Raw genomic sequence first — 15025 nt, 5'->3', positions numbered from 1 at the left:
GTTAGAGCAGTGTTTCTCAGCCTTGGCGACTTTAAGACGGGTGGACTTCAACTCCCAGAATTCCCTAGCCAGGCCAAGGTTGAGAAACACTGAGTTAGGTCTTCCAAATCCCCCTTTTCTGTTTCACTTTCTGTGTGCAATCCAGACAGAAGAATAAGGCCTTGTTTTTAAAGCAGAAATGAGACAGTTGCAAACTTTCTGTATGTCAAGATTTAGAATTCAGGTTTTTGTGTTTGGGCTATTTTTGTTTTAAAACAAGCTTGGAGGTGTGACCTAAGCTTTTGGTGGGCATCTAAGTGTCAGGAGAGAACCTGCTCTTCCAGGTTCCTTGGCTTTAGGTGTCCCTGCGAAGTGCATTTTCACAATGTCAGGAAGATGAGTTAAAACTGCAGGAGGAAATAGAGATTTTGCCTACCAGTGTGGCGCATCCAAAGGCTTTGCAGCGGGAGACAGGATGCTTTTTTTCCCTCCCTCGCAGGACACCTTCTGAAGATGTTGCCCTTCCATTGCTGGGCCCTCCTTCTCCCTCTCCCCCTGCTTCTGGTCGTCGCCCCCTCCTCTGGGTTTTTTGGCTGGCTCACCCAAAGGGCCTCCCCGGCTCACGTTCCCAGTCCTGAGCCACCGGCTGCCGCCCCAGAGCCAGCCAGCCTTGGACCAGTGCCTTTTGAGATGAATATGGCTGATGAGAGATTCTTGGCTGAAGCTCAGCCAGTGGATCGCTCCCTTCTGGACTCCTGCCATCACAAGGTCTCTGTGCTGCATGCAGGAGTGTGTGTGTGCGTGTGTGTATTATATTGAGCACCACAGAGGTGATCTGGGACCGGACTGTCCTGGAGGGCTACAGTGTCCTGGCTTCCCATTCTGGTGTCTGCTGTGGTAGAGATCTGGGACTCCAGTTTGCAGAATATCCCACCTGCACGGCTTGATTCTGAAAAACCTGGCTGGGCACAATTAATCGTTGTCCCCTCTGATCAGAGAAAGGCCTTGCAATGGGTGAGTCAGCTTTCTCGGTGTCCGAGGAGGCCACCAAACCGAATTGCATCACAATGTCGCCCCCCAGGCCAGCAAGAACGTGCTCATCTGGGGAACAGCCAGTCTCATGAAGGAGATTCCTTGTGGAGGTGAAAAAGTGCTCCCGGGAAATCTCCCTCCTCCTCCTGCACCACCCAGCGCTAAAGCGTTTTAGCAGCTGTGTCCCTGCAGAGCCAGGGGGCTGGGCGGCCTGGGGCTTCAGAGCTCTGGAGGCCTTTATGGGATTTACATAAAACCAGTGTGCCTCCACACAGCCACTGGCCTGGTTCCCACATCATTTTATGTGCCATGTGTGTCTCTCCACAACCATCCCCACAACTGTGGCTCCTTCTTCCTGGCCAGCCTCCAGCCAGCTGGCTGGTGGGCAAGGACCAGAAGCACCAGTGAACTGACGTTGGGTTTCTCTTCTCTTGTTCTTGTCTGCACGAGGTCATTGCTCAGCTTCGGTCAACTTGCACGGACCTGACGGAAGAGGAGCTAGCCAAGCTGGGCGTGTCGCTCTTCAACTGCCAGGCCAGTGCCGAAGGTCGGAGGACTTACCTGTGCACTGGGGACATGGTAGGTAGGCACACCTGGGCATCTTCTAGCACTGCCCCAATTGGAGGGCTGCTACTGCCCCAGTTGCAGCCCAGGCTGAGCTTCTTGTTTTAATATCCAGGGAAAAGACATAAAATAGAGTCATGTCATGGCAATCAAGGGCCTACAGCTAATCCTAGACTTACAGCCATTTGTTTAGCAACCATCTGAAGTTACAATGGCACTGAAAAAAGTGACTTATGACCAGTCATTGCACTTACGACCATTGCAGCGTCCCCGTGGTCACGCGATCAGAATTTGGGCGCTGGGCAACCAGCATGTATTTATGACAGTTGCAGCATCCCAGGCTCACGTGATCGCCATTTGCGACAATCCCAGCTGGCTTCCAATAAGCAAAATCGATGGGGAGCTGTGTGATTCACTTAATGACCTCAGTGATTAGCTAAAAGTATGCCACAAAAATGTCATAAAATTGGGTGCGGTCACATGATGCCTCGCTTAACTACTGTACCACTTAATGACAAATTTTCCAGTCCCTATTGCAGTTGTATGTTGAGGACTACCATATTACTATCTCTCAGTTATAGCTGCAACTTGTAAAGCATTTTTGTTGCGCTGCTCCTGATGGGAAGCCATGTAGGGGACAGAGGGAATGGCCTTGAGGGACGGGAGGAAGAGCTGCTGCCAAGGCAATGATTGGATAAAAGAAACCTGAGTCTGGGGTGGAACTGTGTTGTTGTTTATTCGTTCAGTCGCTTCCGACTCTTCGTGACTTCATGGACCAGCCCATGCCAGAGCTTCCTGTCAGTCGTCAACACCCCCAGCTCCCCCAGGGATGAGTCCGTCACCTCTAGAATATCATCCATCCACCTTGCCCTGGGTTGGCCCCTCTTCCTTTTGCCCTCCACTCTCCCTAGCATCAGCACCTTCTCCAGGCTGTCCTGTCTTCTCATTATGTGGCCAAAGTACGTCAGTTTTGCCTTTAATATCATTCCCTCAAGTGAGCAGTCTGGCTTTATTTCCTGGAGGATGGACTGGTTTGATCTCCTTGCAGTCCAAGGCACTCTCAGAATTTTCCTCCAACACCACAGTTCCAAAGCATCGATCTTCCTTCGCTCAGCCTTCCTTATGGTCCAGCTCTCGCAGCCATATGTTGCTATAGGGAACACCATTGCTTTGACTATGTGGACCTTTGTCGTCAGTGTGATGTCTCTGCTCTTGACTATTTTATTGAGATTTGTCATTGCTCTTCTCCCAAGGATTAAGCCTCTTCTGATTTCCTGGCTGCAGTCAGCATCTGCAGTAATCTTTGCACCTAGAAATACAAAGTCTTTCACTGCTTCTACATTTGCTCCCTCTATTTGCCAGTTATCAATCAGGCTGGTTGCCATAATCTTGGTTTTTTTGAGGTTTAGCTGCAAGCCAGCTTTTGCACTGTAACGTATGTAAACGTTTCAGGCAAGCCTCTCCCCAGTTCAAACAAAGATAAAGTGTGGTGCAGGGAGGCACATTCAGACTTGCAAGATTCTGTTCTTAGAACTTGACGGTAAAAGTAGTATTGGCCAACGTTTCCTAGCCTGGTCTGCCTCGAGGAGCTGGCAGGCCGCTGAATTCCCATAAAATGTTGCTCCCTCTGGCGATGGAAGAGGGGGACAGATCTATGCATCTAAATTAGCTGACGGATGTGTCTCTATCCTTCCTTCTTTCCTTCCAAAAGACGCTTGCAGAATGCACCGCTGGGATGGACCCGGACACCTGGAATGCTTATCACATCGTCAGCAACCGAGCGCGTGCAGTCTGCTATGCCACCCGTCAGATGCAGTTCAAGCGCCGGGCGGAGCACACAGTGAATGCCCTGGTCTCTACCGCTGTCAGCCAGTTGGAAGCAATGAAGATACTGAAGGTTCGAGTTGCCTGGCCTGCTGGGTTCCTCCCTTTTGGCCTGGGCATGGACGGGGTGCTGAGATGAACAAGGAAACTGGTTGCTGTAAAACAGCTTTACTGAAGTTCGCTGCAATCTCTAAATACGTAGAGCATGTATTAATGATCCAGAATGTTGGATGGGCTGGGGAATTCTGGGAGTTGAAGTCCACCCATCTTAAAGAGGCCAAGGTTGAGAAACACTGCTCTACGTGATATTATCTGATGTGTTTGTGCCTGCTTCGCATGCTCAGGAAGAAAATGGGTTACCTGACCTCCTCTCTCCCCAAAGTGTTTTATTTTGTGGCCCCTCTTTCCCAACCTTTGCTGTTTCAGCTACTGACGCTTCATTTTCCCCTTTTCCTCTCCCGACAGAAGAGCCAGGAGGACCTGAAGGGGCTAACGTCGGAGTCCCTGCAGAGAGTGGCCAGTGCTCAGGAACAGCTTCTTGCCCAGCAAGAGTCATTGCAGGGCGGCCAGACACGAATGGAAGAATCTCTCTCCAGCAATCTGGAGCAACTGGTCCAGGAGAAGGCCTTGATTGCTAGTGGGCAGCAGCAGGTGGCCGAGCTGATCGAGGGCATCACGCGGAGGATGGGTGAGACAGGCGTAGAAGGGGGAAACAAAGGGTTCCTGCACATCTCCAAACTTCACAGAGCAAAGTCTCCTTCCATCCTGGTGGTGTCAAGTCCTTTATGGACTCAGAAAACAGCAGAAAAGTTGGAATTGAAATCCAGGGAAGAAAGATTGCGTTGGTGGAGCCTTGACGAAAGATGGCCAAGTGGGGTAGGGTAGCCCTCATCAAAGACCCACCACACAGAGGAGAAGGTCCGGAACTGTCCTCTCTCCTCTCAACGTGCAAGACACGGGTTACAGGCAGGCAGCTGGACAGCCCTTGGTCAGGAAGGGGCCTCCAGTTTGGGTTCCTCAGCTAAGCAGAGGGTTGGCTTCAGGGGCCTCTGTGGACAACTCTGTCTGTGACTGGCTTCTCAGATTCAAATACACCATGGTTTGCTTTTTCATGTTTTTAAAAAGCCCCAATGGGTTGGGTTTCCACAACACACTAAGCCAGTGTTTCTCAACCTTAGCGACTTTAAGATGAGTGGACTTCAACTCCCAGAATTCCCCAGCCAGCTATGCTGGCTGGGGAATTCTGGGAGTTGAAGTCCACTCATCTTAAAGTCGCTAAGGTTGAGAAACACTGCACTAAGCTATAAGCCAAAGGTGCGGAATCTCTAGGAGATGCTGACCCGCACTTGGCATCTGTCACCTCTTAGGGCCCTGGCAAGGGATGCCAGGAGAAAATAGTTGGAGGACCCTGTCTTCTCCACGGCTGCCCTAAGGCCCAGTTACCAAACACAACGGCTGGAGCCAAACTGAAGACCAAGCAAGTTTATTATCGCTTAACCTGATGCTTGACTCTGTTGGAACTGTCCCTATAATCCACTTCCCGTTAAGCTCTCCAAGTGCAGATATAAGGATGTTACGTCCCGTGCAGGAGGTTTTCCATGATTTCTACTTCCTTTGGAAGTGGGTGGAAAATGTCTGTTTTTACCCAGTATATATCCTGGGTGGTGCTTTGCTTGTATTGGCCACCAGGAGGCAGTATGTGACCAGTTTTGTCCCACATTGAGAGTTGTACTACCTCTTGGGGGTCAGAAGAAGTAAGAATACCACATCTGATGCTTGAGTTTCTGCTAAGTTGCCAGAGCTGCTCTCTGGAAATATTGTAAGTGTCCCCAAGAGGATGGTTTGTTTTGGACTGGTTGATGGGACCTCTCCCCAGCTTGAAACTGTGTCCGGGTTGTAATGCAGCAGGATGGCGCTGAGCACCACGGGCCCTCCCACCCTGATGGACTCTGGAGAGAGGTTGGTTCTGGGTGTCTGAGGATGCATTGGCTGACCATCAGCCTTGCCGTGTCTTAAGAATATCAGCAACCTGATAGTTGCTGGTATTCTTGGCAGGTGGTCTCTACTGAAAATGTCCTCAAGAGAATCAACTCGAGCAACTCAGTCTTTGCTGCTCAAGGAAGGGCCAGCCAGGCAGAGTCACCCCAACAGTTCAGAAGAGCAAGTGGCATCCCGGCCCTCTTGGTGCACCTGCTAGCTTTGCAGGTGTGAGTGTGTTTCCCCAGGGAGGAAGACCCCGCCAAGGATCAGGGAAGCTGGGAACTAGAATCTGGAACGTTGAACATGCCAGTTCTAGTTGTGACATCAACGTTGTGTGGTGATGCTACGATTCCAGTCTGGATGGGTTTCGCATAGCCAGCCTTGCAGAGGCACGCTCATTTTGATTCCTTTGTAGCGTGTGACCAGTGCAGTCACCAAAAGATGGAGGGTGGGGAATAGAAGGATGACTTTGAGCCTCCTTTCGTTCTACTGGTTGAAGAAGCTTTCAGTCAGTGTCATGATAATCTGATAATAATGCATCGCTGTAGCTTGTGCAGCTGAGCCTTGCATGCCCTTTTGACACAACGTGCCTGTTGCCACCAACCATTGGGACGAGAACCCCCAAGGCTGTCCTTGTCTGCCTGCAGAAAACGTCAGCAGTCATCTGGACCAACAGGATATGGACCTTCAAGAAGGACACCAGTCCATCCTGAGGGACTTGAGCCAGGTCCAAACACGGGCCCAAGAAGTCTACTCCAAATTAGGTTCGTGGTAGAAGCAGTTCGAACTCCGTTCCTGTCATTCTCAGGCAGTGTGTTTGGGGGTGACGGAAGTCTAACGTGGTTGGAAGAACCCCAGATTGGAGAAGACGCTGTTGAGTTGAGGTCAGCTTGCCTTTCCATCGGGCCCTGAGCCCTTCTTTCTCTTCTTCCAGATACCAATTTGGGTTTGTTCCTGGCCTATCAAAACCAAACCACCTTGTATCACAATGAGTTACTGGAGAAACTGCGGAAGATGAACGAGAGCTTTGGGCTGGTCCTTCACACCATGGAGCTCATGCAGACCAAAGTGGAGGGCCGATTGCAGCACATCCAGAGATTCATCACCTGGGCAGGTAAGGCTACCTTTGAGCAACTGCCCTGCAATCAGTTAGAAAGGAGGCGGGGTGTGCACCGGGTATGGTCAAAAAAGTCAAGATGGCAGCTGCCTTGAGGCAATCAAAGCTCTATGTGTTTTTATGTGTGTCATGACCACATCCCTGAAAGGAAAGTTGTCTTTCTAATAAGTCTACATCGGTATTTTTCAACCCTGGCAACTTTAAGATGAGGAATTCTCCATGGCTGGCTGGAGAATTCTGGGAGTTGAAGTCCACACAACTTAAAGTTGCCCAGGCTGAAAATCACATTTCTACACAATATCTGGAGTTGGTCTTGAAGTTTCTTTGCTGTCTGTCTGTTGAAAGTGCTCCTTAGATTCAGAAAAAAGGATTGAATTAAGAAGGGCCGTTAGACACCAAAATGCTTTAGTGTCCAACATTCTTTGAACATTTTCAAAGGGAGAAGCTGCAAACACAATCCAAAATCTGACGGGGAAATATATCTCCACCAGACCAGCTTTCCGACTTCTAAGAGTCCGTGAAATAAATGGCTGTGAACGCTATGTAAAATATTGCAAGTCTGTACATGGGGAACGCACCCAAACAGACGGGCCCTTTATTTTCTTCGCTGATGTGCTTTTTGTCCTGTTTTAGTAGTGTCCCCGGCTTGGCTGCTGGAGGGGACCTCTTCTACTCGCTGTGAAGGGGGATTGTGGGGTGGGAAAATATTACGTAAGAAGCTCTTAATCCTGCTTGCGTGTGTTTGATTTGCATGTGATATTAAGCTAAACGGCAACCCCCGATGAAACGGTTGAGTCTCCGGGTTTTGCAGGGTTCAGCCTGAGTTCGGTCTATACCTGCGTCCTGCACGGCACCTACTTCCTCTTCACGGCGCTCATCATGACTTTCCTGCAGATCCCCGGCCTGCCCCGCGCCCTGCTTCTGGTCCTGGTTGTGGCAAATGCGCTGTCTGAGCTCCATCACGGCGTCTCCTTGGGATTTAAATCTCTCACCGGCCTCTTGGGGCTGTCTGTGGCAGGCAAGTCGGCTGGTTTCTTTGGGTTGAGCCTAGCTTACGGCGTGGAACTTTACGCCACTCGCCCGGATCACAAGTCCCATCTGATGGTGCCAGGACTTGTCATCCCATGAACTAAGGCTTGGGGTTTCTCTGGGGGTGCTCCTCCCACCCGGGTGGGTCCAATCTTTTGAACAAGATGAAAAAGTAGCAAGTGAGTTAGATCCACCCTTTTAACTTGCAGCTCATGGTTCTCAAAACAGCTTGGTTGCACCTGGCTAAGGAGGCTCTTCCAATCCCTGGCAGCAGTGGTAACCTTTGTCATAGGCTGTTTTTTCCTGGCTAAGCTACAGCCCACACTTTCCAAGGCTGGAGAGAGGGATAAAATTCATCTAGACTGGAAGAAAACGGGGACATGTTTCTGGGATAGGAAATATACAGTCCAGTAGATGAGATCAGCAGTCACAACTTTTCCCAATTCTCAGCCGGGAAAACACAGACTGGAATGTCTTACTGGGGACCACAGTGGGACCAGGACTAAATCTGGGATTGGTTAAAGTAATCCAGATTATACTACAGAGAGCAATGTATAATTTCCCCTTTCGGTCAAATTATATATTACAATTTCTAATCAACTTTTGCAGGGCTCTTGGGGGGATATAGATGCCCTAATTATGTCTTCCAGAGGGCTTGGAAGGGTGGAAAATTGACCTGAAGTTTTCAGATCAGCTAATTCCACGTTCAGCACATCTGTGGTTGAGAGCTGGACTGTAGAATGGGTTTAGTTGAAGAAGGCTAATATATTGGAGATAGACAGATCTCTCTCTTTCTCAGCTGGGGAATTCTGGGAGTTGAAGTCCACACATCTTAAAGTTGCCAAGGCTGAGAAACACTGATGTACATACATGCATAGGATTTTTAAAAAGTTAATTCCAGGTGGGCTGGAAATACAAGGGATGATCTATGTCATTTCCTCCTTGTAGTCAGCGTAGCCCGAGAAAGCATCTGCCGCCATGCTCTGAAACAGAGGAAACGGAGACCGCTCCCAGCGCCTTTGCCCCTTCCCCAGAAGGCTCCGGAGTCACCAGCTTGCAAAGCGGGGTGTAAACAGGCCGAGCGCTGTCATATTACCTCCACTCCTGATAGGTAGGAAAAGGGGGGCGAGAATGCATGTCCCTGCTTAAGGGCCTTCTGCTCCATTATCAATTTTTGTAAACTTTTTTTTTTTAAACTGTGCTTTCCCTTGGAAATATTTTAACAATGAGCTGTATAAATCAGACTTTCTAATTGAGCATTTACCTTGAAAGAATTCTATTGCAAGCTTCTGAAAAACTGGTGTGCAGCTTAAATGAACAGGTGATGATTTCCAAGCAGCTGGGGTTGATCCTGGAAATGTAGCTGCTGAAACCTGTCCTAGAACACTTCAGTCAAGTGGTTAGCTGTCTTTGGCACATGAGATCCATCCCACACACACCCGGGATTGCCTGTGGCTTGTGGTCCTCTTGCCTAGATTCCCGATCCTGCCTTGATAGCAGAAGCCACGTGACTGCAGCCCTTCTTCACGGCTCCTAAAAGATCAAACTGTTGTGCCAGGATCTTGTGGGCAAAAGGCCCACCCTCCGGGGCATCTCCGGCGAAGGGCACTGTCAATGCAAACGGCTTTTTGCTGGGAGCGGTGGCAAAGAAGTCCTGCCCTACCCAGCTGGAAGGATGTTCAAATGTACCCTCTTGACTTCTTTGCCTGCCTCCAGAGACTGGTGTGCAGGAATCACCCAGGGACTCCCGACCACCTCAAGGTACCCGCTATTCATCCCTGGCAGCCCTTTTGGTCCCACCTGCTTAGGTATCCTCTGGCTTAGAGACTGAAGTTTTCACACTTTTCCAGGCTGGGGAACCTATTCGTTACAACAGTGGAAGTTCCTGGACCTCCAGAGTGAGAGACAAACTCTGGTGACAGAAAATTGGTTGCATGAACTTCGTTGTCCTCAGTCTCTCCATGGAAGCTTCCCAAGCTCTCGCAAAATCCTGGGGTTGCAGAACAGAGTTTGAAAAGCCCTGACATAGACCACTGTTCTGCCCCTCTTCACAGCAGGTGGCCCTCTCTAGCAATGGAGCTGGGGGGAGGCTCCAATTGACCCCCTTTCTTTTTCATTGGCTCCCTTCAACTCCATTTTCCAGGGTGCTGTTTCTCTGCTTGTTTCTCCAGTCCTTCAGCACCTTCTCCTTGGATTCCTCAGCCCTTAAAGCATTCCCCGTAATTTCAGCCATGACCGGGTTATGGCCATTCTGGTCACCACATCTGGAGGGTGCCAGCTTGGGACCGAGAACTGGAGGTTCTCAGGTGATGGAGGGCAGCTGCCAAATCTGTAATTTCTCTGGGAGACCTAACTAGCTGGAGGTCTTCCCCCTTTGCAGAGAAGGTGATGTGGGCCTCCTGGAAGATCTGGAGAAGCTGGAAGAGGTGAGCTTCCTGTCAGGTGAGCAAGACTGCTGGGAAGGAGGTGGGGGCAGAGTCTCTTTAGAGCTGGTGGCTTCTCAAGTAAAAGCTGAGAGGTGCTGGGATTTATTTATTTGTTTATCTGGATTAAGCTTAAAATATGTATACAGCTCTTAATAGACTTTCGCTAAGATTGGAAGACGAGTTTTTATAATCTGCTTATTGTTAAGGGATGAGATATGGGAACAAGAGTCCCTTTTTTTTGCTTTTATACTGAATTACTAGAGAAGGTGTTAAGTTACGGTGATTGTCTATACTTGTCTGGAGGGAGGGGGGAGCCATCTTTTATATATCTGTCTTGTTTTTTCTTCTTTTTTCTCTTTCGTCTATCGCCTTTTACTTCTTTTTCTCTATTTTTTATGTTTCCTGTAGTTTGTATTAGTGTTTTATCTTTGTATTTTAAAATTGTAATACAATTATTAAAAAAAAAAAATCTGAGAGGTGCTCTGGGCCGTGAGGCAGTGGCTTGGGAGGGTTGTGACCCTCAAGTTTCCCTGACCAGCCATGAAGCGTTGAAATGCAAAAGAGCATTTTAATGATGAGCGGAGGACGATTGTGCTTGCATTCTGGCATTTGAAGCCCTAACTCTTCACAAAGAGGACCAGAAGCTCCACGCTTGAATTGTCGGGGCTGGGTAAGCTGGAGGCACCAAAGGGGCCCTGTTCCTGCATGGTTTTAACACTCAGACATGCGCACTGGAGCCCACAAAAGGCCTCAGGAGGAAGGGCATCTCTGGGCTGAGTGGAGCCTGAAAGTTTGCCCAGGATGACTGCAAAATAGTCCACCCAGGGAGCGCCTTGGGTGGCTGTTCAAGGCTGGCGAATAGGGAGGGGGTAAAATTAGAAATTCAAGGCCAGCAGAAGAGAGGGTGATGGCATCAGAACGGGATGACTGGAACACTAACCAAGAAGGACTTTGCCCTTTTGCAGCTTCCACTGGCATGGAACAGCTCAGCTGTTGGAATGCCAAGTAAAAGGACAGGCTTGTGGGTGGGCCACCCCAGGTCCCGCCTTGGCCAATCCCACTGTTGTTTTGCAGATAGATCCCTGCTGAAAAAAGAATCCTTAAAAAAGGAGGGGGATCTCCTTCCTTCTGCCCAGGGAAGCAGGCAGGAAAGCAGACCGCTGGGTCACTCCCTCTGTGCCGTGAGTCTGCGCCACCGAAATTTGACCCGCTCCATCAAAACGGAGGTAACCAAGGGATTGGGGCGTGTGGGTAAGAAGGGTCAGTCAGGCTAGGTTCTCAGGCTGGCCACTGCCTGCACCCATTGGTGTGGTTTTGCACAATGCTGAGAAAGACTTCATCAGACTTAGGATCCTTTGCAAACGCAGCCCAAGTGATGAGCTCATGTGCGATTTGTCAGCCTTGCGAGGTAGCCCAGACTGGAAGCACAACTAATTCTACTTTATTGTAAAGCTACATTAACAGAACCTTGCACGTCTGAAAGGACAAATTTCCTGCCTACAGCCCAAGAAGCTAGGGACGGTCCCTTCTGAGCCGCTTGCCCTGCCCGCTACCCAGCTGTGGGCTCAGCTGCCTCTTATCCGTCCATTCCCCTGGCTGAGGCTCTTCCCCCCATCCCCCAAGGTCATTCCCGCATCCCATCACAGATTTTTACTTCGGGGAGAGGAAGTTCAAGCCCACAGATCTCGGGGGTGTGCAACAGTTGCTAGTGAAGATGCTTGGCTTAGTGGTGGAACAGCGGGGCCTGCAGCCAGGAAGGACCGGGCCAGAGGTGATGGGATGCTAGCTGGTGTCACGGAGAAAGAGGCGCTCCTCTTTGTTCCCCAACAGGCCACCTTGGGGAGACTCACCCGGCCCCACCTGGAGTCACGGTTCAACTCATCTTGCAACCCACAGGCCTCTCCCCCAAATGATTCCTTGGTCAGCGACGTGTAAGTATGGAAGCTGGCAGCAACCAGCCAAAGCAATCTATCAACAAACATGCTGCCTGTGTCTTAACAGCCAGGAACCACGCTGAGACAAGGGATAGGTCTCTAGTGTTTATTACTGCTACATTAGACAGAAAATCCTACCCAACTGAAGAAGCGTGAGAAAACCCAGACAGATGAACCCCAAAAGTTAAGGCGGGTCAGATCTGTGTCTCTTTGAATGGCTGCTCAACTCCTCAGTACTATGCATGCGTTTTCCCCCCTGGATCGGGGCCCCCTCCTGCTCGCCATCAGTACTCATGACATCCTGTGTGTCTTAACACACTGTATTAAGCCACGATTTGTTTTAACCGTGGTTTGGTCAAGCAATGGATGGCTGGGCTCACACAATACCACTTTACTCTCTTTACATGGCTGCATTCCTCTTTGCAGTGTATCTTGAATGTTGGGTCTGCTCTTGGCCAAAAAAAGCTGTGCAAGTTAGAGTTAAGCTATAAACCACGATTCACACAGCATGCTAAGCAAAAGACGGAGCACGTATCTTCAATTCTATCAGCTGGGAGCAGTCAGGATAGCTGGGGAAATTGCTGAAAATAACTAAGCGGAACTCATACATCAAATACAGAGGCTGGATTCGCTCAGCGTACTGGATCAGGCTAGAAGGAATTGGGTAGCTTGCGGTTAAATGTTCTCGGTGGGAACCCAGCCCCGGCCTTGGCATCTTGTGAGAATCAGAAGGGTTGAGCTGCAGCATAGTTTACTTGCTTGCCCATCTCTTAACATGTGAGCACTGAAAGTCCAGGTTTTGTGTGCTGTCTGAACCCAGCCAGCGGATAACAGGTCCCTGTAACGGCTGCTCTCCTTGGGCCAGAAAGCTGAGCCATCAACTTCTCCTCGGAAAAGACCCCCCAGCGGCCCCTTCTAGGAGGGGCAGAGACGAGGTGTAGGGAGGCCCTAGAGCCATGGAGGACGGTGCTTGGCGGGCGAGACGCCTTTCCCTCCTCAGCGGGCACAATCCTGCGGCAGCTCCAGGAAGTGGGGCCTAGCAAAGCATCCAGCGACCCCGAGGGAGGGAGAGAGAGAAGACAGCCCTTTGGTAGGATGCATAGAAGAAGACCAGGCAGGCTTTCGGGCCTGATGTTCATGTGGAATTTCAACAGCATGTGGTGGGCACACTCACAAAATGGCTGCTATGGTCCCAAAACACCCATTGATGAGAAGGCATTCCTGCAACAAAGAGGAATTCCTAGAAGGCCCACTTTGCTTTGCAACACGCCAGTGCATTTGCTTTCCCAAAGCCCAGGTGCCCAGGACGGGTTAGGCTGCCTTCGACCTGTGCATGGCGCTCCCCTTCCCTTTCCAGCAGCCTTCTCCAACCTGGTGCTTTCCAGATGGCTTCATGAGCCACTTAAAGGCCAAACGGTTGCATTCCCACAACTTGTTTGGTTTTACTTTGGTTTAGCTTCTTGTGGCTTAGCCACAAGCCTAGTTTATTAGTTTGCGGCTCGATGTCTTGTCTGAACCCAGAAGAAGGAAGGGTACGTTAACCAAGATAGGTGTGTACTGCAGATGTAGCTTTACAGTCTTGAGCCACCTGCCAGGGGTGTCCATGGGGTTGGGGGGGTGTCAAAAGAGTCAAGATAGCAGCCACAACCATGTCATTGAAGACCTGCCCTATACTTTGTGTGGACATAAAAGGTGGGGCTTCAATCACATAGTTGTGGCTGCTATCTTGACTCTTTTGACACCCCCTCTTGTGGACGCCCTTCCAATCCAGCCTTCTTGGCAAGTACCAGATGGGCACAGCTGCAGTCTTGAGCAAGCAAGAGCTAACCGCCCCCCTCTTGCATTCCTTGATGACTTCTCTGACCAGGATTGCTGAAAACCAAGGCTGTTGAGATAGGAAATATATCGGCTGAAGGAGGCCTACCATCTTTATATAGAGAACTTGCCCCCTCCTTCATGTAATATGGTCCTCAGCCCTCCTAAAATGTGGAGTCCAGTTTAGTTCCCCAAAGCTGCCAATCCCTAGCTTAGAGCACTGTTTTTCAACCTCAACCACTTTAAAATGCGTGGACTTCAATTCCCAGAATTCTGCAGCCAGACTGCTGGCTGGGGAATTCTGGGAGCTGAAGTCCATACATGAAAGTTGTTGAGGTTGAGAAACTTTGGAGAAGGACTTTGAGAGGTGGAACTAATGCTTGCTTAATCCTGAGCAGATCCTTGGATGCAGCCACCATCTCCCATTCTCCCAATGCAGGTCCAGCTGCTCTGCCTCTCCAAGGCCGCTCTGCCAAGGGGTCACCAGGACTGGGCAGCCATGCAGGAAAAAGGCTGTCTCTGCCCACCTCTTCTGCCACCTTCATGCAGCCGGACAGACCCACCTCGCTTAACCAGCAGCAGCATCTCTGGGGACTTCCAGCCCTTCCTGCTCTCCGATTCTGGCAGACTCAAAACTTAGGCTTCCAAGCCCATTTCCAGGGGAACAACTCCTTTAGATTACCCTTGGTTTAGTATTTACACACCGCTGGATAATCTAGTTTCTACCAATAATGGGCAGAACAGGCCTCCATCTATTTGGTTGAGAGCAATTAACTGTCTGCTCCAGTTTTTCTGCCTACGTTGGGCTGAAGACGCTATCTGAAAATGATCACCTTAAGAGACGTGGCAGCTGCCCCAGGGACCATCCATTTGGCTCAAATGTTAAAGGGAGACCTGTTTCTTCTTGAAGGTGTAACTTTCCACTTTTTGATATCCTCCAAATAAGAGAAAGGAAATCTTAATCCTCCTCCGGTTGGGATCCTGCTTTGCGGACAGTTTTTGCTGATGGTGAAATTCTACAGTGACAGAGGACAGACCCAGCTTCTGTACTGCCTTCTTTTAGAATTGAAAATTGCTGTGTGTATGCTGAATAAACATTTTTTCTTTATCAATATTAATGCAGCCAAGGAAATTAGCAAAGCTAGGGATCCAGAGCAGATAAGATGATAGAAGTAGAGGGGCTGTTCTCAGTTCAGGTTTCTTGTACCTTCCTTGAGGGACCTCAGTGCTGCCTACCTGGAACATCTGAAACACACTTAAAAAGGGCGCCTTCAGACTTTCTCTCCCAAGACTAACTGCACCTCTACCTTAGCAATAAGTAGAAA

The 15025-nt window shown here is 49.8% G+C and overlaps 1 protein-coding gene across 1 annotated transcript; it reads left to right on the top strand.

Moving 5' to 3' along the window:
* Nucleotides 1–492: 492 nt before the first annotated feature.
* On the top strand, nt 493–14295 carry LOC134494757 (protein brambleberry-like). The gene is made up of 11 exons (XM_063300003.1): nt 493–747; nt 1462–1590; nt 3287–3472; nt 3865–4087; nt 6027–6143; nt 6314–6493; nt 7308–7514; nt 8474–8636; nt 9906–9967; nt 11654–11882; nt 14140–14295. The coding sequence occupies exons 1-11, from the start codon at nt 493–495 to the stop codon at nt 14270–14272; spliced, it is 1884 nt and encodes a 627-aa protein (XP_063156073.1). The 3' UTR covers nt 14273–14295.
* The last annotated feature ends 730 nt before the right edge of the window (nt 14296–15025 follow it).

The sequence above is a fragment of the Candoia aspera genome, chromosome 3, assembly GCF_035149785.1.
Source record: "Candoia aspera isolate rCanAsp1 chromosome 3, rCanAsp1.hap2, whole genome shotgun sequence".
NCBI lineage: Eukaryota > Metazoa > Chordata > Lepidosauria > Squamata > Boidae > Candoia > Candoia aspera.
The sequence above is the reverse complement of the archived record's forward strand: the minus strand, read 5'-3'. Positions and strand labels throughout refer to the sequence as shown.

Bases quoted from the DNA above. Each gene is read 5' to 3' on its own strand.
- LOC134494757 (XM_063300003.1), top strand. From the start codon at position 493: ATGTTGCCCTTCCATTGCTGGGCCCTCCTTCTCCCTCTCCCCCTGCTT. The intron at 748-1,461 runs GTCTCTGTGCTG...TGTCTGCACGAG, and splicing joins TGGACTCCTGCCATCACAAG to GTCATTGCTCAGCTTCGGTC. The intron at 11,883-14,139 runs GTAAGTATGGAA...CTCCCAATGCAG, and splicing joins GATTCCTTGGTCAGCGACGT to GTCCAGCTGCTCTGCCTCTC.